This window comes from Salmo salar, chromosome 20 (assembly GCF_965601325.2).
Source record: "Salmo salar chromosome 20, fSalSal1, whole genome shotgun sequence".
Lineage (NCBI taxonomy): Eukaryota > Metazoa > Chordata > Actinopteri > Salmoniformes > Salmonidae > Salmo > Salmo salar.
In genome coordinates, this window is record NC_138310.1 from 24,198,478 (window position 1) to 24,226,442 (window position 27,965).

At 41.2% G+C, this 27,965-nt stretch overlaps 2 protein-coding genes across 3 annotated transcripts in view; one reads left to right on the forward strand and one right to left on the reverse strand.

Annotated features, from left to right (window-relative positions):
• The window catches only part of bin3 (bridging integrator 3), a 40,962-nt gene extending 39,172 nt beyond the window's left edge, over positions 1 to 1,790 (forward strand). For both annotated transcript variants that reach the window (XM_014160141.3, XM_045703109.2), the window contains one exon: positions 233 to 1,790. In XM_014160141.3, coding sequence (XP_014015616.2) covers positions 233 to 379 — 147 coding nt within the window. In that variant the 3' untranslated portion in view covers positions 380 to 1,790. The remainder of the gene's footprint in view (positions 1 to 232) is intronic.
• acsl2 (acyl-CoA synthetase long chain family member 2) lies at positions 1,785 to 27,860 on the reverse strand. Its single transcript, XM_014160140.2, has 21 exons — positions 27,732 to 27,860; positions 11,274 to 11,527; positions 10,487 to 10,601; positions 10,318 to 10,382; positions 10,079 to 10,180; positions 9,783 to 9,882; positions 9,484 to 9,662; positions 9,263 to 9,295; positions 9,108 to 9,159; positions 8,808 to 8,881; positions 8,448 to 8,525; positions 8,212 to 8,346; positions 7,975 to 8,109; positions 7,781 to 7,876; positions 7,601 to 7,673; positions 7,400 to 7,488; positions 3,870 to 3,986; positions 3,621 to 3,764; positions 3,422 to 3,523; positions 3,236 to 3,307; positions 1,785 to 2,730 (listed from the first exon to the last, which is right to left on the reverse strand). Exons 2-21 carry the CDS (start codon positions 11,523 to 11,525, stop codon positions 2,590 to 2,592), a joined length of 2,154 nt encoding a protein of 717 aa, XP_014015615.1. The 5' UTR covers positions 11,526 to 11,527; positions 27,732 to 27,860; the 3' UTR covers positions 1,785 to 2,589.
• Between the last annotated feature and the right edge of the window lie 105 nt (positions 27,861 to 27,965).

A 27,965-nucleotide genomic window follows, 5' to 3' on the forward strand; every position in this document is an offset into this window, starting at 1 on the left:
TCAGCGAACACTCTCTATCTCATGTTGCGATTGGAAGAGAAAAGGCAGGGTCACTACCCACTGAAGTTCAGGGGTTTGTTTTAGTTCTCCGGGCTCACTCTTTTACTTTTGAATGGCTTTTCATTAGTGGGGGTGAAGGGCCGTAGGACCAGGACCAGCCGCTGAATGTTGTAAGTAAACAGTTAACGTAAGACCCTTTCCCTAACCATTACACTCTTTCCTTCTCTTTCAGGTGGTGTACTTCACAGAGATGCACAATATCTTCAGTGAGTTGACGGATCAGATCGACCAGGCAGGGCTGACTGATGAGCAGAGGGAGAGGGAGAACGAGGCCAAGCTGAATGAACTGCGTGCTCTGTCCATTGTCGCTGATGACTGAATGAGAGAGAGGAGAGAGAACACCAAGAAGGGGAAGGGCTCGCTCTAAACCTCTGGCCTTGCCTCCTTTCACACCTCAGTGAATGGATTTATCTTTTTCAGGATCTTTCTCACTGTGAAAATGGACCGCTTTGGTCATAGCCTAATCATTAATAGCTTTCTTGCACTAATCTCCTCTCTCTCTCTCTCCTTCACTCTTCTCTCTCTCCTTCACTCTTCTCTCACCTGACCCTTTCCTAACATCTAAAGAAACACTGAGAGCAACTCAAAGCATTTTAACTGCCACATTTACCAAGCCATCAGCCAAATGCTATTATCATAAGCCAATATGTATATATTTTTTAAATCATGTAATGAAACCGTTCTTCTAAGAACTAATTTGTGGTTCACACCATAGAATTACAAATAGTACTATAGATTTATAAGATCTCTGTGGGTCACACCTTTCTTCTCAAAGCTGCATACTCAGTTTGAATCTGTTTTCTAGTCATTTCCAAATCAAGGTATGTACCAAAACATGCATTTCATCAAGTCTATGTATACCAGGAAATACATTTATTGAAACAAATTTGATAGTACTGTATGCGGACTAGAGGATGAAATGTGACTCAGGGTGGTGGGTCATAAAAGCTACATTAATTTGAATCGCTCCATTTCTGTGTTATTTACTATATTTCCCCTCAGGGTTTATGCACACTGATCTAGCCTGTGCATTGTGGACCGGGAACTTATTTGTTGAGGTAAAAATGATATTGAAAGTTACCTGTAGTATTTAACACTAGCCACTCCAGCTTCCTGACTATGGATATCATAAGTCAATGTCATTATTCTTCAGATCTGTGATGGTGCCTGTATAAAGTAGTGTCAACATTTTTCTTTGGCTGTTGCCTAATTGTCCCCTGCTTTTGAAAGGCTAAGGAATAATCTGACATTGTCTTAGACTGAGATGGTCCTTTTACCCTTCTTGTTCTTCTTCACATAGGTTTCGAGGACTTGCTTTCCAAAACCAATGCTGTTTCTCCCTCTAGTGGCACTTACAGTTCATTGTTCATTTGACCATATCTACGTTCTGTGTCAATTTGTCATGTTGAGGGAAACCTCTCTTGCCTTTTCTTTGTGGACAGCTATGCACAAAATGCATTTGACTAAATTAGCATAGATTTTTTTTAAACTTTTCTGACAGGCCTGGTTCTAGTTTATTTAACATTATTATTATTATTATTATTATTATTGAGTGAGAAACTTGACATGTAATCTGTTAAGAGGGGGATTTATTATAATTTTTGTTGAGCTATGTTACCATCTGTTTAGACATTGTTTTCAACTTTTTCTATGAACAATCATGCAATACATGGATTGGAAGAAGGGTTTCCTTCATTGTTCTTCAACTAAATAAAACTGAATAATGACAATCATCATTTCTTTATTCAGGAAAACGTACAAGAATATTTCTACATTATTGGGAATTGTTAGTTAAAATAGTGGCTAGTGAGCCTATTTCATCAGCATTCTTAATGTTTACCGCTAAAAATATACTTACCATTTACAAATTGACTATTTAATGGAAACTACATAAACGATAAAGGGGAACATTTCACTTTAATCCCTCATATGACGGTGGTCTGAGCTACTGTAACTCATTCACTGAGAACACTAAACAGTCATATCTAGAATCAGAGTAAGTAATGTACACTTCAAAAGCAGCCTTCCAGAGGTTTAGATTCTCTATATTAATCAGAAGGACGGAAGTGTGATCCAGGAGGCCAATAACAGGCCCAGGTAGTGCCTACTTGCAGGCCCAGGTAGTGTCTACTTGCCCACTGCTCTCTACAGTGGAGCTGTAGCTATGGCTAGGTTTTCTGCGTGGACAACATTGGAGCAAAAATAGTTTGTTCCCATTCATTGTTGTTCCTCTGTCTATGATATGTAAACAATGAAAATACATTTAAACATACTGATGTACAAGAAGCAGCATGGTGTCGAACTGAAAGTGGAGTCAAACTGAAATTCCCTGAAACCGTACCAAACGTGTTTGATAGTATTTGTGCTAAGTACTGTAGGAATGGCTGTTGTCTTGGCTACATGCTCAGTTTTTAGTACTATAGACAGTGAGATCCAGCAAACTGCATATCTTTGTCTAGTGACAGGAAACATACAGTTCATGTAAATGTCAGTGGAGTGAGTGAGTGTATTACATTGGATTGAGGTCTACTAGATGGCTGTTGTGCTGTACATGTTTGTGATTTGTTCCTGGAAGACCCTGCGGATGTCCACTCGTCTGCTCTTCAGAGTGGGGGTGAGAAGGCCGTTGCTAACACTGAACATCTCTGGATGCAGGTGCAGGTCCTTCAGCTGACGGTGAGGAAAGAGATGGCAAAACTATCACTGTTGTCTTTGTTGTATTCATTTTCCTGTTACACCATGTTTTATGTCTTCATATACCATGGCACCATTTGTTATAAGTACGAAGTCAATGTATGAATGTATTCAGCTTCAGGGTTCAGCTTCTACCCCCACGCCATAAGACTGCTGAACAATTAACCAAACGGCCACTGGATTATTTACATTGACAGCCCCCCCCCCCCCCCCCCAATTTGTTTTTTACACTGCAGCTACTCGCTGTTTGTTGCCTATGCATAGTCACTTCACCCCTACCTACATGTACAAATTACTTCGACTAACCTGTACCCCCCTGTATATAGTCTTGTTATTTTATAGTGTTACTTTTTACTTTAGTTTATTTGACAAATATTTTCTTAACTCTTTCTTGAACTGTACTTTTGGTTAAGGGCTTGTAATTAACCATATACATGTTGTATTCGGCGCATGTGACAAATACTTTGATTTGATTCCTCACCTGCTCAAAAGACTTCAGCCCAGCTTCCTTCCCCACGGCTGTCATGTCTTCTAACACTGCTTTCTTCACATCCTGTAGTGAGACAAGATTTCAAATCAGTATCTGTTGAGTTGATACAATCCAACAACGGCACACATGGTAAAGTTGCAGATGGCCTATTGTGTGAGCTACGGTGACGTCACATACTGGATGCTGGCAGAGCTCCTTGTAGGATCCAATGATTCCCCTCTCCTTAACCCAATCAATAAACACTTCTGGGTCTGGCACAACAATACCAATCAGGTGAGACTGGAAACAAAACATAAAACAGTGTGAGAATGATGGTATGTCCCAAAAAAAAGAACTATCCTCTGATAGTGAATATAAGAGTACCGGTATCTCATACCTTTAAGCTGTCACCGTGCACAAAGACCTGTAGCACAGGGACACAACGCATGTAGACATTCTCAATCCTTTCAGGGGCAATGTACTCTCCCTGGGACAGCTTGAAGATGTGCTTCTTTCTGTCTATGATGCGAAGTGTCCCGTTCTAACAGGAAAACATACGAACACACATTCACATACAAATGTATATGACTTGACTGACTGGTGTATCTAGTGATCATATTTTGTCCTATATTGTAACCCAGCTCACCAGTAACCACTGGCCCACATCTCCACTGTGCAGCCAGCCATCACTATCCAGGGCCTCTGCAGTTTTCTCCTCATCCTTCAGGTAACCCCGGAACACACTGTGGCCACGGATACAGATCTAACAAAGCATAAAGGTAGGAACAGTGTTAACCAATTTGTTCCCAAATTAACCCATTTGTTCCCAAATGTCACTATGAAAATCTTATGCCATTAGTAACACTAACATGTAATCCATATTTATTATACACAGTTGAAGTCGGAAGTTTACATATACCTTAGCCAAATACATTTAAACTCAGTTTCACAATAACTGACATTTAATCCTCGTAAAAATTCCCTGTCTTAGGTCAGTTTGGATCACCACTTTATTTTAAGAATTTGAAATGTCAGAAAAGAGAATTATGTATTTCAGCTTTTATTTCTTTCGTCACATTCCCAGTGGGTCAGAAGTTTACATACACTCAATTAGTATTTGGTAGCTTTGCCTTTCATTTGTTTAACTTGGGTCAAACGTTTTGGGTAGCCTTCCACAAGCTTCCCACAATAAATTGGGTGAATTTTGGCCCATTCCTCCTGACAGAGCTTGTGTAACTGAGTCAGGTTTGTAGGCCTCCTTGCTCGCACACGCTTTTTCAGTTCTGCCCACAAATTTTCCATAGGATTGAGGTCAGGGCTTTGTGATGGCCACTCCAATACCATGACTGTGTTGTCCTTAAGCCATTTTGCCACATCTTTGGAAGTATGCTTGTAGTCATTGTCCATTTGGAAGACCCATTTGCAACCAAGCTTTAACTTCCTGATTGATGTCTTGAGATGTTGCTTCAATGTATCCACATAATTTCCCTATCTCATTATGCCATCTATTTTGTGAAGTGCACCAGTCCCTCCTGCAGCAAAGCACCCCCACAACATGATGCTGCCACCCCGTGCTTCACGGTTGGGATGGCGTTCTTCGGCTTGCAAGCCTCCCCCCTTTTCATCCAAACATAACGATGGTCATTATGGCCAAACAGTTCCATTTTTGTTTCATCAGACCAGAGGACATTTCTCCAAAAAGTATGATCTTGTCCCCATGTGCAGTTGCAAAGTGTAGTCTGGCTTTTTATGGCGGTTTTGGAGCAGTGGCTTCCTTGCTGAGCGGACTTTCAGGTTATGTCAAAATAGGACTCGTTTTACTGGAGATATAGATACTTTTGTACCTTTCCTCCAGCATCTTCACAAGGTCCTTTGCTGTTGTTCTCGGATTGATTTGCACTTTTCGAACCAAAGTACGTTCATCTCTAGGAGACAGAACGCGTCTCCTTCCTGATCGGTATGACGGCTGCGTTCCCATGGTGTTTAGATTTGCGTACTATTGTTTGTACAGATGAACGTGGTACCTTCAGGCGTTTGGAAATTGCTCCCAAGGATGAACCAGACTTGTGGAGGTCTACAATTTTTTTTCTCAGGTCTTGGCTGATTTCTTTTGATTTTCCCATGATGTCAAGCAAAGAGGCAGTGAGTTTGAAGGTAGGCCTTGAAATACATCTACAGGTACACCTCCAATTGACTCAAATGATGTCAATTAGCCTATCAGAAGCTTCTAAAGCCATGAAATTATTTTCTCCAATTTTTCCAGCTGTTTAAAGGCACAGTCAACTAAGTGTATGTAAACTTCTGACCCACTGGAATTGTGACACAGTGAGTTATGAGTGAAATAATCTGTCTAAACAATTGTTGGAAAAATTACTTGTCATGCACAAAGTAGATGTCCTAACCGACTTGCCAAAACTATAGTTTGTTAACAAGAAATTTGTGGAGTGGTTGAAAAACAAGTTTTAATGACTCCAGCCTAAGTGCATGTAAAATTCTGACTTCAACTGTACATACATACACACATATACATACATATAGTATCAGTCAAAAGTTTGGACACACCTACTCATTCAAGTGTTACTTAAAAAAAAATGTACACTAGATTCTCTCAACCAGCTTCATGAGGACCACCACAGGAAAGGAAGACCCAAAGTTACCTCTGCTGCAGGGGATACGTTTATTTCAGTTACCTGCACCTCAGATTGCAGCCAAAATAAATGCTTCACAAAGTTCGACATCATAACATCAACTGTTCAGAGTAGACTGTTTGAGTCAGGCTTTCATGGTCGAATTGCTGAAAAGAAACCACTACTAAAGGACACCAATAAGAAGAAGAGACTGGCTTGGGCCAAGAAACACAAGCAATGGACATTAGACCTGTGGAAATCTGTCCTTTGGTCCGATGAGTCCAAATTTGAGATTTTTGGTTCCAACCGACGAGTCTTTGTGAGACGCAGAATAGATGAACTGATGATCTCCGCATGTGTGGTTCCCATCATGGAGGAGGTGAAGTGACGGTGCTTTGCTGGTGACACTGATTTATTCATTATTGAAGGGCCACTTAACCAGCATGGCTACCACAGCATTCTGCAGTGATACACCATCCCATCTGGTTTGCGCTTAGTGGGACTATCATTTTGTTTTTCAACAGGACCATGACCCAACACACCTCCAGGTTGTGTAAGGGCTATTTGACCAAGAAGGAGAGTGATGAAGTGCTGCATCAGATGACCTGTCCTCCACATTTACCAAACCTCAACCCAATTGAAATGGTTTGGGATGAGTTGGACCGCAGAGTGAAGGAAAGCAGCCAACAAGTGCTCAGCATATGTGGGAACTCCTTGAAGACTGTTGGAAAAGCATTCCAGGCGAAGCTGGTTGGCAGAACGCCAAGAGTGTGCAAAGCTGTCATCAAGGCAAAGGGTGGCTACTTTGAAGAATCTAAAATATACTAAAAAAATGTTGGTTACTACATGATTCCATATGTGTTATTTCATAGTTTTGATGTCTTCACTATTATTCTACAATGTAGAAAACCCTTTTTTGCTTTGTCATTATGGGGTATTGTGTGTAGATTGATAAGGGGGATACATTTTTTTAATAAAAAACATTTAGAAGGCTGTAACGTAACAATGTGGAAAAATTGCATTTCCGAATGCACTGTATATAAAGTTAGAGCCACTGTATTTTCCCATTGGTCACAAATGTGACCGCTAAGATATTTTCATATGCCATGAGCATCATGGATTCACTCTATTGAAAATTAAGTTCTTTCAACCCTTTAAACATTACATTTACAAAGACCATATTAAAAAATGTAACCAATCTATTTGTTTTTTCAAACTGTTGAATACAGAATTCTGGTGTCAAATTCATCTGTAAAAGTACGCCTTGTGGTCTTGTGACCATTTTGAGAAATCATCCGAAACTTCTCTGAATCATACTAGACACCTTTATAATGCATAATATGACTTATTTGTTGATAAATACAACTTTAACTTCTCTAGAGCCTGTAAATTACCCCCCAAGAAAATCTCACCATTGTGACCAAATGGGTTTTAATATAACCTACGATACACAACAGCCAGGGGCATACATTTTTTCTTGGTAACTATCTCTGACTCACTATGTTGTAGAATAGCACCGTAATACCATTATGCTTTTTAACCACCTCACCTCTCCTTCTCCGTTCTTGGTATAATAGTTCATATCAGGGATGTCAACCAACTTCACCATTGCACAGGGCAGGGGAGCGCCAACATGGCCTGAGACACACAGAGTTTCAGAGTATAACCAACACGCAGACATGGGTATCACGGACTAGTCGTTTCCAGATATACGTGGATAGTTTCCCCATTGTCAGAGTCAACCCCTTACCTGCACTCCAGTCTCCTGGCATGGAGAAGGTGCAGCCTGCTGTGCATTCAGTCTGCCCGTAACCCTCAAAGATCTACACAGAGCAGGAGGAACATTCCACATCATCAAACCTCACATACCCACACTCCCATCAGAAATAAAAACACGCACTTAGTCTGAGCTCTAGGCAGGCATTCTCACCAGACAGCCGAGGGTGGCCCTGAGGAAGGAGAGCACGGTGGGGGAGATGGGGGCCGAGGCAGTCAGGATGAACCTCAGATTACCTCCTAAATTAGCCTGAAACGCATGGAAAAAAATAGAATTCCATTACATCTAACAAATAGAGTTTTCTGAAAGGAGACGTTGGGCCACGTTCAAAGTGTTCAGTGACTGACCTGAATCCTGTTGAATACCAGCCTGTCCCACAGACTGTTGTTACGTACAACCCCACTGCTGAGCTCAGCCTGCTTCCTCCTCACTGCGTAGTGCAGCACTGCCCGGCGCAATGGGGACGTCACAGACCCTAAGATCTACACACAGACACGTATTCACACACAAGAAAGCATAGAAAATAAAAGGCTATATAATTTATTTTTTTTAAGTATGTTTGGTATCATAGGATTTGGACTGACCTTGTCGTAGATGCGGTTGAGTAGGCGAGGCACCACTGGGAAGAAAGTGGGTTTCAGAGTCTTAATATCGTCCATGAGTAGGGAGATATCCCCTTGGTAGAATCCTACCCTGGCCCCATGACAGAACATGGACACCTGAAACAGACGTAGGAGAATTTAAAGAGCTGTCTGACATGCCCCGAGTCCCCAAGACAGACACATACATGTATTATTGTAATCAAAAGAGGGTGCGCTACCTGAATCATCCTCTCAAACATGTGGGCAAGAGGCAAGTAAGAGATTGACACGTCTTCTTGCCGAATAAAAAATGACCCCTGTGAAATGGAGAGAGAGAGAGAGAGAGAATTGATACATAAAACGGTTACACAGTGGATAATAGAGGTGGCATACCAATTGAATATGCAATCTAGATTTTACAACAGCAATTAGATGTGCAGTGTATCTTTAATAATGGGTCAACTATTTCTATTAAACATCCCATTTATCACAGGAACAGATTGAGAGAGATGGAACGAGAGATGGAGTGAGATAAATAGAGAGAAAATGGAGCTAGCCATGAAACTCCTGAATTTCAGACAGAGGGAGCCAGAACAGACCTCCAGGATCTTAATAACAGAGGAGGAGTTGGAGGCGATGTTGCCGTGGGTGATCATGGCTCCCTTCGGCTTTCCTGGCCAAATAAACAGAACACAGTTTAGTTTGGAGGAGGGCATTACTGCACGGCTCTGTGCAGCACAAGAATTCATCTCATAACATAATGAGAGGTTGTCAGTGGGCCCCCATGGGCACATCTCTAGTAGCGTGGGTAAAAATGCTTTAGTATATGATTAACATGCAGGGTAGTGGGGGTAGGCTACTTGAGGACTCACACAGAGATCTATAAAAACAAATGGTACCTGTGGTTCCACTGGTGAAGCACACGACTGCCAGGTCCTGGGGTTTCGGGGGCTGCAACAAAAAGACAGATGAATGACAACAGGATCAAAAACAGCAGTGAAGCAACAAAAACTGTCAATGAGACCTTATCAACATTCAACAGAGGAAAACTCACCATAGGATCTTTGAGGTTCCGTCGTCCAAGTACCTGCAAAATGCAGGGTCACGTCACACTGTGATAGTCTGTGGTAATCAAGATGTCTTCTAATCTAACCCCATGGAAAGGGACTTCTCTCTTGTGTTTGTCATGTTGATCCAATGTCACAACTAAAGAAGCTGGCATCTATTCGAGCAATTCATCATCTTTACATTATCTGCAGCTACACCTCTGCTCACCATGAGCTGTGTGAGTTCTAGGATCTCCACTCCACAGTTCTTGCCCCTCTCCACTATGGCATCACTGCAGTCATTAAAGAGCACCAGACAGGAGAGAGTGGGTGTTGCACCTTTCTCCTTATTCACCAGAAGGGACTCTGCCTTCTCCTCCTTGTCACAGATCACCAGTGAGATCTCCGCTAGGAGGTGAAACAGCGACAATCAACATGAATAGTTATAGGCCAGTGGTATGGGAGTGTACTGATAATATATACATTTCCCCATTCGCCATCTTTTGGAGCAGAGTATTCCAGCCTTACCCAGGTTGAGGATATGCACCATGGCCTCCTCTCCAAGTGTGTCATACAGGGGCACCACGGCCATAGAGAAAGTGTAGCAGGCCAGCTCTGAAATGATCCACTGCCACCACCAGAGGGAGACAGAGCAACACTATTAGAACGACAGATCCCAGCCTGCTTCCTAACTGATGCTTGGTCACTACATTGCTGGGGTCTCTACAAGGACAGTGCTCTAACAGACAGGGAAGCCTTAGGGTTAAACATCATGGCATTTCACTACATAAAATAATAGGGAAGGAATGTGTAGCCTTCTGTACCTCTGGTCTGTTCTGGGCAAATATTCCAACAAACTGCTCAGGGTTTGGTTGGCAGCCTTTGCCCAAAAGCCCAGAGCCCAGCACCTGTGCCTGTTCAGCCACCTGAAACAGAGAACAATCAGACAGAAACAATAATACAATCCTTGAATAGAGCTTGAGCATATTTTTGTATGCTTGTATACTTATTGTATACTTGTATTCTCATTGTAAATAGTAATAATGACCAAAGATCCACAGACCTCAGTGTAGGAGATCCATTGGTAAGGTTCCCCAGGTTTCCTGAAGCCAAGGCATGGGCCATTCCCTGTGCATCAACACAATCTCATCAGGTACACTCTGGCATGTCTGGTAAATAGCCCATGTCTGCTTCTAACTAGCCTGTTAGTCCACTGTGTCCGGCTCACTCACCTGCCACCCTCAGTCCTCTCTGGAACATGTCATAGGCTGTCCTGGTGTCATCATAGTAGAACTCCAACAGGGCATCGTCCTTGAGCAAAGCTGAACGCCTCCAATTGGGCTCTCCCTGCAACACAGACTGCATAAAAACTCTCCCTATCCAGCTCTTTAGCCTTGTTTATACTGAGGGCTAACATGTGTCCTTTGTCCTGATCTTATCTATATTCTGATTGTGCCCACATTGTAGCTGTTGCACCTACACATGGCAGTAAAATGTGTCTCTTATCCAACCACTGTGTCCACATATCCTGGTCCCTCCCTGTATGCAAATTAATTGACAAAATGCTTTCTAAATAATATTTATTGAATTATTTTAACACATATTCATGCCATAAGTCAATGGCGTCACTTGTCAATGATTTTAGAGGGCGGGATAAAGATGATTTAAATGATTTCACTGTCCAGATCTGTCTACACTTGCAAGGTATCCAGACACAATGGTGTAGGACTACCTCCGGGGGTTGTCAGGGAGATTTGATCACAATCCGATCAATGCGTCTTTTAATCATCTACACCTGTTTAAAAATGTGGACAAAGGACATATGTTAGAACCAGGTATAAACAGGGCTTGGGATGTAATCAATGTTAATTAGTTATTATAACTGAAATCCAAAACACTATGATGAATACAACTGCTATCCATCACACAAACGAGCACTTGACTGTTCTGAATAAATATAACTCGTACTAATCTCTCACTCAGCTGCTCCTTGAAGCGTCCAGAACATAATGCTCTCACCTGTACAGCGATAGACTGGGCATTGAGATCACAGGGGGGCTGCATGGGCCGACGGCGGGTCACCAGCCAGTATGCAGTGAGGGAGGCCAGAGCCCCTATACCCAGCAGAGAGGAGGGGGACCGAGAGAGGGACGAGAGGGAGAAAGAGGATGACGAAGGGAGAGAGGGGAGAAGGCTCCAGAAGTCCTCCCTCACAGGTCCCCGAACCCCCCCACTGGAGTGAAGGGACTGTAACCACTCCTGAAAATGCATAGCTGTGAGAGAAAAAGAGAGAAAGAGAAATGAGAGAGAAAGAATGAGCGTATTTGCCTGAATGAATGAGAGAAATGTAATGAGAGTGTAACACTGAAAGGGTGTCACATTATCTAATGATTGGAGACAGGAGCAGGAATACGTTATAGGGGTTTTTATTTTCTCCACCCAAACAAAAGAGTGATGTGTAAACCTCCAAATAATACACGGGACGAGACCCATAAAACAAGTGCACAAATCCACGTAGCATGGAAGCCGAAACAACGGCACAGGTACTCACAGGACCAACGGACATTGTAACAGAGGGCACATATATAACATACTAATCAGGAAGAATGGGAACCAGAAGTGCGTACTGAGACAAGACAGTCCAGGGTTGGTAGTAATGAATCCAGTTCAGTGACGCCTAGAAAGACCTCCGGAGCTGGTGAACGGAATGAGCAGCAGTACTGGGGGGGGATCCATGAAGGGGAAGGAATTACATCCAGGAATTCTCAACAAACTTGTGAAAAGATGTCCACATAGGTGCTATTGTACTTTAGAAACAGAACATAAAGCTAGCTAAACTCCCCTATACAATAGCATTCAACATGTCAGTTTCCGGGCTGAGAGGGGTCAATCTTTATGGTACAAATAAGAATTAAAGTGACTGAAATCCTATACAGCACAAAATGAATACAACAAAATTACAACAAAGAAACTTGGCCACTAAAACTAAATACTGCAACATCCCGTTTTGATTATTTTAAAAAGCCCAGCTGAAGCACACTGGCCCTCAGGCTCAGCAGACAGATAGGGGGACTGAGGAGTGAATGAATGGCTGGGGTGTATAGGGGAGAGGGACTCGGAAGTAATCATGATTGGCTAAACAGAAAGAGGCACTATTGAGGTTACTCTCAGTCATGCTGTGTCCACTGACAGAAATGAAGCTAGAGAGAGGAGAGAAGAGAGAGAGAGAGAGAGAGAGCGAGTGAGTGAGCGAGAGAATAGATGCATACAGTAACAGAGTTTGGTGGCGAGATGGGGTGAGGGGGAGGGACAGTGTGGTGGCCCGTAGGTCCACCCTCATGTTTCCCTGCCAGTCTGTAATTGCTCACAACCAAACCAGTGTGAGAGAAAAAAACCTGGGCACAATACATTAACCCAAACAAATGTGAAACCAACTTACATCTACTAAAACATTTCATTTTCACACCCTCCTGTCTTCTAAAATCTCTTATGTCCCTCCAAAATATGAGTTTGCCCACCGTTCCACTTCCTCCCCATCTGCACATGGAATTCACTTCACCAAATAAACCCCCTCCTCCATACCCCTCAACCTCTCACCTACTTCCTCCCCCCTTCTTCCAAAAGTAAAGGGGATAAAGAGTGATGTCACCCCCTCTCCTTCAGTCTTTAAACCAAGCCCACCGTGTCCCAGTACACGCCCCTGGAGAATAAAATGACCATCATTCTTTTTCTCATTACTTTTTCATAAAGTTCTTAGAAAGTTCTAGGACCTCTCCAAATGCACAATATCTAGCCAGAACATATAAAATGCTCAGATAAAATGCTTAGGTTGCTCTGTCGGTATTGTCGCATAATTCATACTGTGCCCATCATCCACAATAATAAATCATTTGAATGCTGTTAGCTGATAAAATAAAAAATATGACAACAATTGTCCCAAATGTTGCACTACAATAGAAGCCAACACCTGCTGAAAAGTTGCAGATGGAGTTTGGAAGGTCCCCATGTCTCTTTTGACGTATACAAAGAGACAATAAATGGGCTTTCATGACACATGAAGAAAAATGGTTTGTTGAGAAGAGTATACCCCCCCTATGTTCCCGTCTTTCTCTCTTTATCTAGACTTTAGTATTCTCTCCTTTCCTCCTGCAGTCCCATTTATAATGGCTATTGTCAGAGCCAGACCGAGACTATTGTGCTTCCCTTGGCACTTACTCCCAAACAGAGATGAGACAAAGGGAATAATGGAGACATGTCAAACAGTTACTAAGCAAATTATATATCTAACAGGGATTAAATACACCCATTTTAGCCCTCTAACATGTATCTTTGCTGTGTTGTAACGTATAGATATAACACTACAATCTGGAATGAATCACCTATACTGCTCAGTAAGGTCCGCATTAAAAGCTGCCGTAAGGCACCAGCTTAGAGTTTCAAAAGGAAGTAACAAATACTTAACAGACACCCAAGGGCAGTTTGCATGTCTGTGCATATTCACTCTTGCTGGCAGGCAGAGATAGATAAAAATTTAGCAACACTAAGACAAAAACAGAAACCACACAATTTGTAAATAAGAATATTTGATGATGCTATACTTGTCTGTGGAAAGTATTGCATCCACTATCGGTATCCTCATTGTCTTTGCACTAAAATAACATAGGGGCCTATTTAACTACACACCTGGGGCTCCGTTCCACAGGAAAGAGGTGCACGTGGGAATGTGGTTGGTAAGGGACTTCCTCATCAAGCAGAGAGATTAAGCAGTGTTTTCCAGATTTCCAGTGATCAAAAGCCACCACAAAACAATACTAATGTGAGATTAGTGAATGAGAGAGTAAGGGGAGAGAGAGAGTGAAATGCACTGGTGTTTTCTGGCTGTGATTCCCAAATGAAGCGTGACAAACACAGTCACAATGAAGGTTTTGGGAAGGCGATGGAGAGGAAAAAAGGAGGCAAGCTATGCGTCACGATTTAGGGCTGCTGGGATGATGAACTGTCCAGGAGCAGACAGAGCAGAGCAGAGACCCTCCTTCTAGTCAACACACACTCAAAGAACACAGGAGGCCTTTGCAGCACTCCTACCACCATCATTAGACTTCCATAGTGTATTGATTAAAAGAAGGACCTATCTGAAATAAGGTTAAACATATCTAACAGAGCTGAGCAATATAGACATAAAATCCAAAAGGGGGCGCAATGATGCCTGCAGTTTATTGTTGTAGATCATCAGGGCCAGGGGATTTTTTGACATCAATTGCTTTCAGGGCTCTACGCACGTCAGACAAGAGAAGGGTGAGAAGGAGTGCTCGGGAATGTTAGGTAATTACACTGGGGACTCATGTTGACCTTTAACCCTATCAAATAATCTACCTGCATCAAGAACATTTTGATTTAAAAGAGTTCAGAATAGAGGTCAACCAGCAGTTGTTAAGGGAGCGGTACATGTTTTATGCATTCTAAACCTTTCACTACTTGGCAAAATGTGGAAGGAACATTCATAATATCAGCAGTAGATTTGAGGTAGAGGTCTGCTTTCAGTTTTTGTCATAGTCACATCCTAATTCCGAAGGCGTTTAAAAGCCATCCAATCATCAGCTGAATCCGACCATCTTACTTTAGCCCAAATAGCATTCAGTTTCCTTATGATTTCAGATAGTTCATCTGAGAACCAAGGGTTGTCTCTGCCCTTAATTCTGTATCGTTTGAAAGGGGCATGCTTGTTGTATATATCCTGGAATGCTTTATGGAAGTAAGAAAAGGCTAATTCATCAGGGCTCAATTCAACTCTATTCCAGGCTATGTTAAAAACCCTGAGTATCAAACTTCTTCCAGTTCATTTTCATGATGATACGTGGAGGTAGTTTAGGAATTTTCCTATCCCTTACAAAGGCAACAGTAATCACTTATAAAACATGTAAAAACACCAGAAGCATTAAAACGATGTGGAGTGTTGGTTAAAATATGATCAATCAAAGAGGATTTTAGAGAACACTTTACATTCAACCTTGTTACATTGTTACACAGATACTTGAGTTGATCAGAGTTGGATGTAAACCAGTGTAGGTTCAGGACACCCTTGCCTAAACATCAGACTGTTATCATGGTTACACCACACCTCTGACACACACACTTATCCCACCAGACATGCCACCAGGGGTCTTTTCCCAAAACCCAGAACAAATTTAAGAAAACGTACAGTATTATATAGAGCCCTAATTGCATGGAACTTCCTTCCATCTCATATTGCTCAAATAAACAGCAAACCTGGTTTCAAAAAACAGATAAAGCAACACCTCGAGGCACAACACCTCGAGGCACAACGGCTCTCCCCTATTTGACCTAGATAGTTTGTGTGTATGCATTGATATGTAGGCTACGTGTGCCTTTTTAAATATGTATGTAGTTCTGTCCTTGAGCTGTTCTTGTCTAATGATGTTCTGTATTTTGTCATTCTGTATTATGTTTCATGTTTTGTGTGGACCCCACTGCTTTTGCAACAGCTAATGGGGATCTCAATAAAATACCAAATACCATGGATATCAGTCAGAAAGGCAGAATGTTGAATAAAATTATATTTTCACTTATTTTACCGGTTGTACATGTTGGTACTTTTGGCGGTAGGAGGTGGAGATAATGTATCCACAGGAAAGTGTTGTTTACCCAACATTTTGCAGCGCCAGTAAGTTCTGTCTGATGTATTTTTAATCTGTTGATGCATTGCACGTGATGCGCATATGTAAACTGTAACCGAATGTAGTCAACCGAAGCACATTTCCTCGCAATCAGCTACTTCCAGCTGATTGCTGTTCGGTTATCCTCGGCCACATTGTGCAAGTTTTTGTCACGTGCGAATTGCATCCGTATTGAAGATAAAAACTGGAAATACATACGATATACAGACCAGCATACTGAAGGTCGGGTTGATAACACTTCCCTGTGGATATTTTGTATCAGATTACCTCCGACATCGGGACGAAATCGGCGGACAACAGGTAAAATAATTTTTAATTAAATGTGTTCAAAATTCTGACTTGTAATTCAAAAATACAATCCAGAGAGCCAGAAATAGCAGATGGGAGTTCATAACAACAGGAGACAAAAAGAATCAAGGATGTGCAGAGATTTATTTTTAAAGATAGATGTTCAAATTGCTGGGTTTGGTAAGTCAGAATGGTCGCCGAAATTTTTTATTTTATGTATACAGCAACACCACCACCCTTAGATTTGCAATCTGACCCAAAAACATTGTAATCATCAATGCAAAGTCTTTGTCAGTGATAGTGGGGCAAGTGCATGATTTCTCCCAGAACGCAACATGGAATAAACACTCAAAGTTCTCCGCATTTAAGGGGTATCAGGTAAAACTGTTGCGGTGAGCGTATTACCGCCACACCGGCTGAGTCATGAAGGCAGTCAAACTCCAAGTGACCATTTAGTCACGGTAATTAGGCTTCTCCAAGCTCTGATGCTGCTGATGGTCATTAGTAGCCTACCAAACTTGCTAACTGCCTGGTACTCAGCACTCTATTGTCCCTCTAATCACTCTGACATCAATGCAAATATAATCGAATATCTAATCAAACACTTCATGAGAGCCCATGAGCTCATGTTGTGCTACATTTCTATAGGCTATGAAATTGCGCGAGAAAACAGAGTGATGGCCTCTAATAAAAAGAGGAGGATGCCTTCAGCTTTCTATAGGCTAGGCCTACTATATTTACTTACCAACGTTCCTAATATTAAGCACATTGCTTATCTTTACAACAAATGAACCACAGGAAAAGTGTCCTCCATTCGCTATTTAAGCGCGAAGATGACGTCTTTTTTCCATGCCCCTGTTTTCGAGACTGGTGCATGATAATAGTCCATTCTAAATCAAAACGAATTTCAAACATATTATTTAGTATATGTAAAGACAAGATTAAATCAAGAATAGTCTGATGGGTGACAATATTAGCTTTTCACTTGTGAATTATATACAGTTGAAGTCGGACGTTTACATACACTTAGGTTGGAGTCATTAAAACTCATTTTTCAACCACTCCACAAATTTCTTGTTAACAAACTATAGTTTTGGCAAGTCGGTTAGGAAATCATTTTTCCAACAATTGTTTACAGACAGATTATTTCACTTATAATTCACTGTATCCCAATTCCAGTGGGTTAGAAGTTGACTGTGCTTTCAAACAGCTTGGAAAATTCCAGAAAATGATGTCATGGCTTTAAAAGCTTCTGATAGGCTAATTGAATTCATTTGAGTCAATTGGAGGTGTACCTGTGGATGTATTTCAAGGCCTACCTTCAAACTCAGTGCCTCTTTGCTTGACATCATGGTAAAATCAAAAGAAATCAGCCAAGACCTCAGAAAAAATGTATAGACCTCCACAAGTCTGGCTCATCCTTGGGAGCAATTTCCAAATGTCTGAAGGTACCACGTTCATCTGTACAAACAATAACACGCAGGTATAAACACCATGGGACCATGCAGCCGTCATACTTTGGTGCGAAAAGTGCAAATCAATCCCAGCACAACAGCAAAGGACCTTGTGAAGATGCTGGAGGAAACAGGTACAAAAGTATCTATATCCACAGTAAAATGAGTCCTATATCGACATAACCTGAAAGGCCGCTCAGCAAGGAAGAAGCCACTGCTCCAAAACCGCCATAAAAAAGCCAGACTACGGTTTGCAACTGCACATGGGGACAAAGATCATACTTTTTGGAGAAATGTCCTCTGGTCTGATGAAACAAAAATAGAACTGTTTGGCCATAATGACTATTGTTATGTTTGGAGGAAAAAGGGGGAGGCTTGCAAGCTGAAGAACACCATCCCAACCGTGAAGCACGAGGGTGGCAGCATCATGTTGTGGGGGTGTTTTGCTGCAGGAGGGACTGGTGCACTTCACAAAATAGATGGCAACATGAGGAGGAAAATGATGTGGATATATCAAAGCAAGATCTCAAGACATAAGTCAGGAAGTTAAAGCTTGGTCGCAAATGGGTCTTCCAAATGGACAATGACCCCAAAGCATACTACTTCCAAAGTTGTGGCAAAAGAAATAAAAGCTGAAATAAATAATTCTCTCTACTTTTATTCTGACATTTCACATTTTTTAAATAAAGTGGTGATCCTAACTGACCTAAAACAGTGGATTTTTACTAGGATTAAATGTCAGGAATTGTGAAGAACTGAGTTTAAATGTATTTGGCTAAGGTGTATATAAACTTCCGACACAACTGTATTATCACTTGTGAATGATGCCCGCTTAAGGCAAGAAACAATACCTTATTTTTTTTTATCAAAGCCACACACCTCATGTAGCCCAGCCCATAGGCCTATATGTTTTGATAAGGTTTGTATGACAACTAAAGTGTCCAAATAACTTCTTAAAATTAAGCACATTAATCCGCTTTACAAGGGTTGTAGAGCCTAACTGCAATACATAAGCAGCGCGTGAGTTTCATGTTTGGGGAAGATAATTTTCACCATAAAAATGCACCTTTATAATAAAAGCATTACATGCATAATTGCATTTGTGGTCACTTTTAATAATTGTGTTTTCCCACTAGTGGAACATTCGCACTTATAGCCTACTGCTGTGTGCACATTGCTGCGCTTATATGTGAAGATATAGCCTAATATTTGATCAACATTTTAAGCTAAACGTTCTCATCTAAACGTTCTCATTACGTAAAAACATTTTTTTTTATGCTATTGGTTGTATTCATTTGGGAACAATCGCATCCCACAACTGACCCAGACTATATTTGGAAAATTTATTTCTCACACAGAATAAAATAGGTCAACTTTTGTACTATGTGGGATAGTAGATTGACATAGGCTAGTGCTTTTGCTGTTCGTTAGGCCTACTAAGTAAATGTGGAAAGTTATTTCAGTATCTTCAATATGCACCTTGGAATTGGATAAGGACACGCGCAGTTTCATGTGTCTGTCTTCATTTGTAGCCTGTGAGAAAGACCAGATCACATGGTGCTTCGAAGCAGGCAGCACTCAGGGACAAGGGCTGCAAAAGGCATGGATTTTTTAAGAGTGCATTATGGCCACACAAAGGGGAAATTCGAGGTATTATCAAGTGCTTCTCAAATTGTGAATGAGAGACTTGGAGTGTGTATAGCCTGCGCAAAAAAACAAAGCAGGGCTCATACCTTTCAAGCAACTTTTTTCAAATCATTAGAGTCGCATCATGCAGCCTTACAATGTATTAAAAATCCAAACATATAGCCCAACGCTTGTAAAACAACTAAAGTTACAGTAATAACTCTAAATGAAGCATATAGGAGTAACTATTTGTTTGTTCACCGCTCAACACAGAATAGCTGGATGTGCTATTTGCTTGACAATCACCCTCATCGTTTGGAGAAAATATCCGTTTTATTTTATTCAGCTTTGTTCAATTGTATTCTTCATACAATAAAATAATATAAAATAATTACACTGAATTCTAAGCGAATCTTGCCTGCTAAATTAACTAGTGTAGCCAACAGCCATATTGCATAACCAGATCAGGACCTAAGATAAGGACAACTCAGAGTATGCTATTCTGTTCTTCTGAAATAGACTCAATTTTCTTCATATCATGTCTCTTTAGACCTGTCTAAAATAAAGAATGGAATGGATTTATTGTGACGGTGTAGGCTGTATTACATGGAATAATTAGACTTTTAAAAATGTAAATGTTCCAAGAGACAGGAGATGCTAAGTGTTTATGTTAACTAACGGTCAATTACCGTGAAACCGACAGTTATATGCTTGACAATCACCGGCTGAATTTTTTTGTGACAGCCACAGACCTAGTATCGGGCCCTAAATGCATCATCCTCAGTGTAAGAGTGAAGGGTAGACAACAGAAACAGCAACATGTTTGTTTGTAGCCTATTGATCAATGTGAGAAATAAACATACGTTTTCTAAAACTCCGGTCTATAGGACTAGGAGGTTGCACACTAATCACAAATAGGCCTAAGCTACAAGAAATAAGCTACAATAAAATAACAATAAAGGCCAAGTAATAAAAATCGAAATGCATACAAGTTCCAGAGTAAAAGTCCACACAAGTCCACAGGCTAAGAATACAATTCAAATCAGAGACCGCAGTGTGTGCATGTAAGTGGGTGCTGGAGTGGTGAGCGAAGCTCGGGGGAGAAGGGGGCAAGTGGCAGGGGTACCTGTACCAGACAGGGGGAGCAGGCCTGGGTAGTCGGGAGCAGACTGACAGGTGGGGTCCAGGCAGTTGGGAGAAGCTTGTGTCCGGAGGCAGGGTGGGAGAGGAGGCTGTCAACCAAACAAGTGCGTGGTGGAGGAGCTTTCAGCAATGGAGCTTTTCAGTGATGAATATCTTTTTGCTTTCTCCAATAAGGATATTTTATATAGGCAAGTAACTTGTTGACTATATCAAAACATTACTGCAGTATTTGGAATGATATTAACAAGAAACACTTGCAAACAAACAATCAGAAGCACACAAGACACACGGGTTCAGCTGCGAGGGCTGTGCCTGTCTGACACGATTGACAGGCAAATTTTCGGTTTATCGTCCCAGCTCTAATCTTTAATTAGATTTGACTCCTGTTGACCCCATGTTTTTTCTCTGGTCAGTAAATAAATCAAACATAACATGACAGTGACCATTTCAAATCACCTGTGTTTTCATCCGACAAGTGTCCAAGAGTCTTCCTCCAAAGTAACCTGTTCTCTGAAACAAACAAGCACTCTGACAGCCCCTGTGTGTTTGTGTACTAAAGCAGCACAGCCCTCTCTGCATGAATGGAAACTAGACTTCAGATGTCCACAGTGTTACCTTACAGATGTAGGATCTTAATTTGATCACCCTGTTGCAGGAGAACTTTCCTGCAATGCAGGAAATGTAAAAATGTTTGTATATTTCAGGTTTAAAAAGGCTTCTGAAGTTTGTAATTAGAAATGAGAAATTTCTGACTATATTATCCCTCATGAAAAATGTAGCAACCTCTACAAAAATGTTATAATAATGAATTGTAATCAACAAAATAATTCACATTTCCTGCATTGCTGCAGGATTATTTTCCTGCTGTAGCAAACGGGCTCAAATTAAGACCCTACAGCTCTACCTCCCCTGTCTAACTGTACTGTACCAGAGAGAGAGACAGGACAGTGTGTGATGGGCATTCCGAGTCTTATCGGTGAGCCAGATATTTTGGCTCCATTCACCTAAAAGAGCCGTTCATTTGCCTCGCAAACAGCTCTTTGTTTAGTAGTGCTTCATTAAAAATTGTATGAAAAACCATGAAAAATAGAACATATCTAATGTAAAGGCTAAAACGTTTGCTACTATTATGCCAGACTGTGAAATGTGAGTTCAAATACATTTTTTACATGAAATTAAACCACTTCCAAAAAAAGCTAAGTATTTTAACACATTGAAAAGATTTGCATGGACCAGAATGAGGATTTCTCCTCTAGCAACCTAGTCTCAGAGCATTTTGGATTATTCTGTACGTAAAACCAAGACACTATATTTAGTATGATATGTTATTTTTCGTATGGTTTGTATTAATTTGTGGATGTCCATCACCCATTTTGTATGATGTGTAACGAATTACAATTCGTATTGTATGGGACAAATTTGCAAAACGTACAATATGTTACGAATATGCTAAATGTACAATATGGTACGAATTTGCAATACGTATGATATTTTATGAATTCTAGCTAGGTGGCTAACATTAGCTAGCTCACTAATGTTAGCTAAACTAGGGGTTAGGGTTAAGTTTAGGAGTTAGGTTAAAGGGTGGTTAGGGTTAGCTCTTGGCATTCTCTCAACCAGCTTCACCTGGAATGCTTTCCAACAGTCTTCAAGGAGTTCCCACATATGCTGAGCACTTGTTGGCTACTTTTGCATCACTCTGCGGTCCAACTCATCCCAAACAATCTCAATTGGGTTGAGGTCGGTTGATTGTGGAGGACAGGTCATCTGATGCAGCACTCCATCACTCTCCTTGGTCAAATAGCAATTACACAGCCTGGAGGTGTGTTGGGTCATTGTCCTTTTTTAAAAAAGAAATGATAGTCCCACTAAGCGCAAACCAGATGGGATGGAGTATGGCTGCAGAATGCAGTGGTAGCCATGCTGGTTAAGTGTGCCTTGAATTCTAAATAAATCACAGATGGTGTCACCAGCAAAGCACCCCCACACCACCACACCTCCTCCTCCATGCTTCATGGTGAGAACCACACATGCGGAGATCATCAATTCACCTACTCTGCGTCTCACAAAGACACGGTGGATGGAAGCAAAAATCTAACATTTGGACTAATCAGACTAAAAGATAGATTTCCACCGGTATAATGTCCAGTGCTTGTGTTCTTTCGCCCAAGTCTCTCCTTCTTATTGATGTCCTTTAGTAATGGTTTCTTTGCAGCAATTCGACCATGAAGGCCTGATTCACGCAGTCTCTGAACAGTTATGTTGAGATGTATCTGTTACTTGAACTCTGTGAAGCATTTATTTGGGCTGCAATCTGAGGTGCAGTTAACTCTAATTAAAAGTATCCTCTGCAGCAGAGGTAACTCTGGGTCTTCCTTTCCTGTGGTGGTCCTCATGAGAGCCAGTTTCATCATAGAGCTTGATGGTTTTTGCGACTGCACTTGAAGAAACTTTCAAAGTTCTTACAATTTTCCACATTGACTGACCTTCATGTCTTAAAGTAATGATAGACTGTCGTTTCTCTTTGCTTATTTGAGCTGTTCTTGCCATAATATGGACTTAGTCTTTTACCAAATAGGGCTATCTTCTGTATACCCCCTACCTTGTCACAACACTGATTGTCTCAAATACATTAAGAAGGAAAGAAATTCCACAAATTAACTTTTAACAATACATACCTGTTAATTGAAATGCATTCCAGGTAACTACCTCATGAAGCTGGTTGAGAGAATGCCAAGAGTGTGCAAAGCTGTCATCAAGGCAAAGGGTGGCTACTTTGAAGAATATCAAATATATAATATAATTTGATTTGTTTAACCTCTCTGGGCTAGGCGGGACGAATTCGTATACCCCCTACCTTGTCACAACACTGGGTGCCAGAAATAATCAGACACCCATTTTTCAAGCCAGCATATAATGTCACCAAAACCCAGAAGACAGCTAAATGCAGCACTCACCTTTGATGATCTTCATCAGATGACAACCCTAGGACATTATGTTATACAATACATGCATGTTTTGTTCAATCAAGTTCATATTTATATCAAAAACCAGCTTTTTACATTAGCATGTGACGTTCAGAACTAGCATACCCCCCGCAAACTTCCGGGGAATTCGCTAACATTTTACTAAATTACTCACGATAAACGTTCACAAAAAGCATAACAATTATTTTAAGAATTATAGATACAGACCTCCTCTATGCACTCGATATGTCCGATTTTAAAATAGCTTTTTGGTGAAAGCACATTTTGCAATATTCTAAGTACATAGCCCAGGCATCACGGGCTCGCTATTTAGACACCCGCCAAGTTTAGCACTCACCATAATCATATTTACTATTATAAAAGTTTGATTACCTTTTGTTGTCTTCGTCAGAATGCACACCCAGGACTGCTACTTCAATAACAAATGTTGGTTTGGTCCAAAATAATCCATCGTTATATCCGAATAGCGGCGTTTTGTTCGTGCGTTCCAGACACTATCCGAAATAGTAAAGAAGTGTCGCGCGCATGGCGCAATTCGTGACAATAAAATTCTAAATATTCCATTACCGTACTTCGAAGCATGTCAACCGCTGTTTAAAATCAATTTTTACGCCATTTTTCTCGTAGAAAAGCGATAATATTCCGACAGGGAATCTCCTTTTCGGCAAACAGAGGAAAAAATCCCAAAGGCGGGGGCGGTCGGGTCACGCGCATAAGCCCAGAGTCCCTTGATCGGCCACTTGAGAAAGGCGATAATGTGTTTCAGCCTGGGGCTGGAATGACGACATTCTGTTTTTTCCCGGGCTCTGAGCGCCTATGGACGACGTGGGAAGTGTCACGTTACAGCAGAGATCCTTAGTAAATGATAGAGATGGAAAAGAAGTTCAAGAAATGGTCAGACAGGCCACTTCCTGTAAAGGAATCTCTCAGGTTTTGACCTGCCATTTGAGTTCTGTTATACTCACAGACACCATTCAAACAGTTTTAGAAACTTTAGGGTGTTTTCTATCCATATGTAATAAGTATATGCATATTCTAGTTACTGGGTAGGAGTGGTAACCAGATTAAATCGGGTATGTTTTTTTATCCAGCCGTGTCAATACTGCCCCCTAGCCCTAACAGGTTAACACTTTTTTGGTTACTGAATGATTCCATATGTGTTATTTCATAGTTTTGATGTTTTCACTATTATTCTACAATGTAGAAAATAGTCAAAATAAAGAAAAACCCTGGAATGAGTAGGTGTGTCCAAACTCTTCAATGGTACTGCATATATATATATAAAGTGCATTCAGAAAGTATTCAGTCCTTTTTGTTCACATTTTGTTACTTTACAGCCTTATTCTAAAATGGAAAACTGAAATATCACATTTACATAAGCATTCAGATCCTTTACTCAGTACTTTGTTGAAGCACCTTTGGCAGCGACTACAGCCTCAAGTCTGCTTGGGAATGACGCTACAAGCTTGGCACACCTGTATTTGGGGAGTTTCTCCCATTCTTCTCTGCAGATCCTCTCAAGCTGTCAGATTGGATGGGGAGCATCGCTTTCCAGGTCTCTCCAGAGATGTTCGACTGGGTTCAAATTCGGGCTCTGGCTGGGTCACTCAAGGACATTCAATGACTTATCCTGAAGCCACTCCTGCGTTGTCTTGGCTGTGTGCTTAGGGTCGTTTTCCTGTTGGAAGGTGAACCTTGGACCCAGTCTGAGGTCCTGAGCGCTCTGGAACATGTTTTCATCAAGGAACTCTCTGTACATTTCTCCGTTCATCTTGCCCTCGACATTGACTAGTCTCCCAGTCCCTGCCGCGGAAAAACATCCCCACAGCATGATGCTACCACCACCATGCTTCACCGTAGGGATGGTGCCAGGTTTCCTCCAGACATGACGCTTGGCATTCAGGCCAAAGCGTTCAATTTTGATTTCATCAGACCAGAGAATCTTGTTTCTCATGGTCTCAGAGTCCTTTAGGTGCCTTTTGGCAAACTCCAAGCGGGCTGTCATGTGCCTTTTACTGAGGAGTGGCTTCTGTCTGGCCACTCTACCATGAAGGCCCGATTGGTGGAGTGCTGCATAGATGGTTGTCCTTCTGGAAGGTTCTCCCCTCTCCACAGAGGAACCCTGGAACTCTGTCAGAGTGACAATCGGTTTCTTGGTCACCTCCCTGACCAAGGCCCTTCTCCTCCGATTGCTCAGTTTGGCTGGGCAGCCAGCTCTAGGAAGAGTCTTGGTGGTTCCAAACTTCTTCCATTTAAGAATGATGGTGGCCACTGTGTTCTTGGAGACTTTCAGTGCTGCAGAAGTTTTTTGGTGCCCTTCCCCAGATCTGTGCCTCGACACAATCCTGTCTTGGAGCTCTACGGACAATTCCTTCGACCTCATGGCTTGGTTTTTGCTCTGACATGCACTGTCAACTGTGGGACCTTATAGAGACAGGTGGGTGCCTTTCCAAATCTTGTCCAATCAATTGAATTTACCACAGGTGGACTAAAAAATCGAGTTGTAGAAACATCTCAAGGATGATCAATGGAAACAGGATGTACCTCAGCTCAATTTCGAGTCTCAGCAAAGGGTCTGAAGAATTATGTAAATAAAGTATTTGTATTTTTATTTATTTTTTGCAAACATTTCTAAAAACCTGTTTTCACTTTGTCGTTATGGGGTATTGTGTGAAGATTGATGAGGATTTTTTATTTTTATGCATTTTAAAATAAGGCTGTAATGTATCAAAATGTGGAAAAAGGGAAGGGCTCCAAATACATTCCGATTGCACTGTATATATCAGGCCATGTATAGTGAACTCGTACACATTGTAAATATGAAAATAGAATACAGTACTGCATGTCAATATCAGACTGCAAACATGACCAATGGCATAACACCTAATCGATATGTAAATTCAACCAAGCAATAGGAATACATAAACCCTGTTGCATAGTAATGTGAATAACTGATGGTTAATAAGGGAAGCAGTCATGGACAGTCCCTACCATCATGGGATTTTTATTCATTGTTTTATTCTGTGTTGCTACAGCATTCATCCCATATAATGCGTAGTGCATTTAATGTTTAAAAAAAAAAATCGAAAACGAAAATCTTTATTATTTTTTAATAATTGAACCGAAACCGAACCGACCTCAAAAAGCACTAATCGCTCAGCACTACTCTCCTCACTACCTGTTCCTGCAGTGAGGAATTGCCATCTTCAGATAATGTTTTTTGTAACTTATCTAAAAATAATAGCTGTCTGGAGCAAAAAAAGCAGCAGTAGCAGTTTGCAAATCAGGGAGCTAAATGAACGGCTCTGTCACAGATACAATTCCGTTCCCGACGTTCACCAAAAAGATCCGTTCGAAAACAGCAGTTCGTTCGCGAACGACCCATCACTACCAGTGTGCCAACTCAGCCCTGCCCAGGCTGTGCATTCCAACAACATGGGACAACTTTCAACACGTTGCCCGTGGTTTCCATAGACTGACATAGACTTCAGGATTACGGCAAAGGCACAAAGCCCTTGCAAAAACAAACTCAAAGCAGACACATAGGGACATGCAGCAAGACATTATTTATAGTGACTGTACAGCATGAACTGCAAAATTAGGAATTCCAAAGAACTCAAGCTATACATGGGTTTGGTCCAGCTGGCCAAATGCCATGGGTCTCAAGCCGTATAGAAATTACCTTCGTTTTGGGGAAAAGAACGACCACATAATTGTGCTGTTTTTTTCACACCATAAACTACCATTAAAAGTACAGAGACGTGCTGAAGTACATATATATCCTTCCTTGAAACTGACTTTTTTTTGACCATGCATTGCAAAGTTTAGAATATTGTGTTTTTTAGTTACTGTACAGATATTGGAGTTTTGCCCAATGCTGTAGCTTGCAAAACAAAAGGCCACAATGTTAAAACTAAAACCATTTTGGTGAGGTCGGTGAGGTTTGGTCGAAAATCGTATTTCTGTCCCATCCATGCCAAATATATAAATCAACATGCATCATCTTCAGAACCGACACCTCTGTCTCTCTATCTCCATTGACATAAAATGCAGCAGGACAATTCCAAATCGTCAAAACGTTTCAAACCTTGTATCGAATGGAAATGATGAACTGTTTATAAGAGTGTATTGCACTTAAGCCACGATGGGTAGGCTACTTTGTATCCAATAATAGTCACTACTAGTGCGTTACAATTACATACTGTAGCTTATTTGTAGCGAGTACAGAACTTTCCCCATACTTTTAAAGAAATCGTTTTAAAGTCTCGAGTTACCGCCTCTTACCTGAGTAAAATGTAGATCACTCAATGTTCTTCAAATTGTGTTCCCCTACTTCAGCATGAGAAGCGAAATACTCACCCGCCACCACATGCCAAAGTGTTACCCCATGCTACACCCTAACCACCCCTCTTCTTTGACTGACGTCAGCTTGAAAAAAGTATCGTGAGAGAAAAAGCTATTGAACGAGTAAAGCGCGTCACACTGTATCTCAACAAAAAAAATGCTGGAGGTGATGAC